Raw genomic sequence first — 910 nt, 5'->3', positions numbered from 1 at the left:
GCATCGGACCAATTCCAATATCTCCTTTGAGTCTCTCAGTCAGCAGATCTACAGTCTATCAGTGTATCGTCCAAGCACGTGGGCCTCTAAGACATCAAACACCTTGATGGGTTTTCCGCTCTTCCCACCAGACCGGTTAGCTCTGCTGTCCTCTGTCAATTTTTGCCTTTGACTTTCCCTCGGAGAGTTTCCCTCTGGGGCTTAGGCCCGTTTGACACTGTTGAGGAGGTCTGTGAGCTCACTGATGTATTTAATGGTGTATTTCAGAGTCTGTATCTTGGTGAGCGGCTGACCTCGTTGGCTGTAGACGGGAGGAAGGTAGTTACGGAGGGTATGGAGGGCATCGGCCAAGGTCCGCATCCTGAGCTTCTCTCTCTCGCTGGCTTTTCTCCTCCGCTGGGCTGACATCCTCACTTTGGTACCCTTGTGTCCCTTGGGCTGCCCAGAGTCCTGCAGATAAGTAGGTGAATCCAACAAGTTGTACCCCACCAGATTGCCACCGTGGCTGCAAGGGAGTTCCACCAGAGCTGGGCCAGGTGAAGAAGAGGATTCGAAGGACGGTGCCGGAGACAGGCTTTGAGGGGAGGTGAGGCGATTTGGGTCGAAGCTCCCCTGGCTATTTTTCCAGTCCCAAGAGGAGAGAAAGGCAGAGTGATCGGAGTCCAAGCCATCTTCTAGGTTCAACAGACTCTCGTGCAATTTGTCCATTCTGATCCCCTGGGTGTCGAAAGAGGTAAATCCCTTTGGCAAGTGATCAGAGTCTGAGGTCTCTGGCTGGAGGGGTCCCTTTTATGGTGGTTTAGGGAGAAGTGGGAAAGTGAGAAAGAGGGTTGGGTGAGGGGAGTTCAAAGGAGAAACCAAGTGCTAGGATGGAAAATGAACTCCTGATGTGTCGTTTTCTCCTCATTGA

General features: G+C 52.2%; 1 protein-coding gene across 1 annotated transcript; it reads right to left on the bottom strand.

The window, feature by feature from the left end:
* Positions 1-201: 201 nt before the first annotated feature.
* Positions 202-708, bottom strand: MSGN1 (mesogenin 1). The gene has a single exon (XM_001507495.2). It carries the CDS (start codon positions 706-708, stop codon positions 202-204), a length of 507 nt encoding a protein of 168 aa, XP_001507545.2.
* Between the last annotated feature and the right edge of the window lie 202 nt (positions 709-910).

The sequence above is a fragment of the Ornithorhynchus anatinus genome, chromosome 1 (genome assembly GCF_004115215.2).
Source record: "Ornithorhynchus anatinus isolate Pmale09 chromosome 1, mOrnAna1.pri.v4, whole genome shotgun sequence".
Taxonomy (NCBI): domain Eukaryota; kingdom Metazoa; phylum Chordata; class Mammalia; order Monotremata; family Ornithorhynchidae; genus Ornithorhynchus; species Ornithorhynchus anatinus.
Note: the sequence above shows the minus strand (reverse complement) of the source record. Positions and strands in the feature narration are given on the sequence as shown.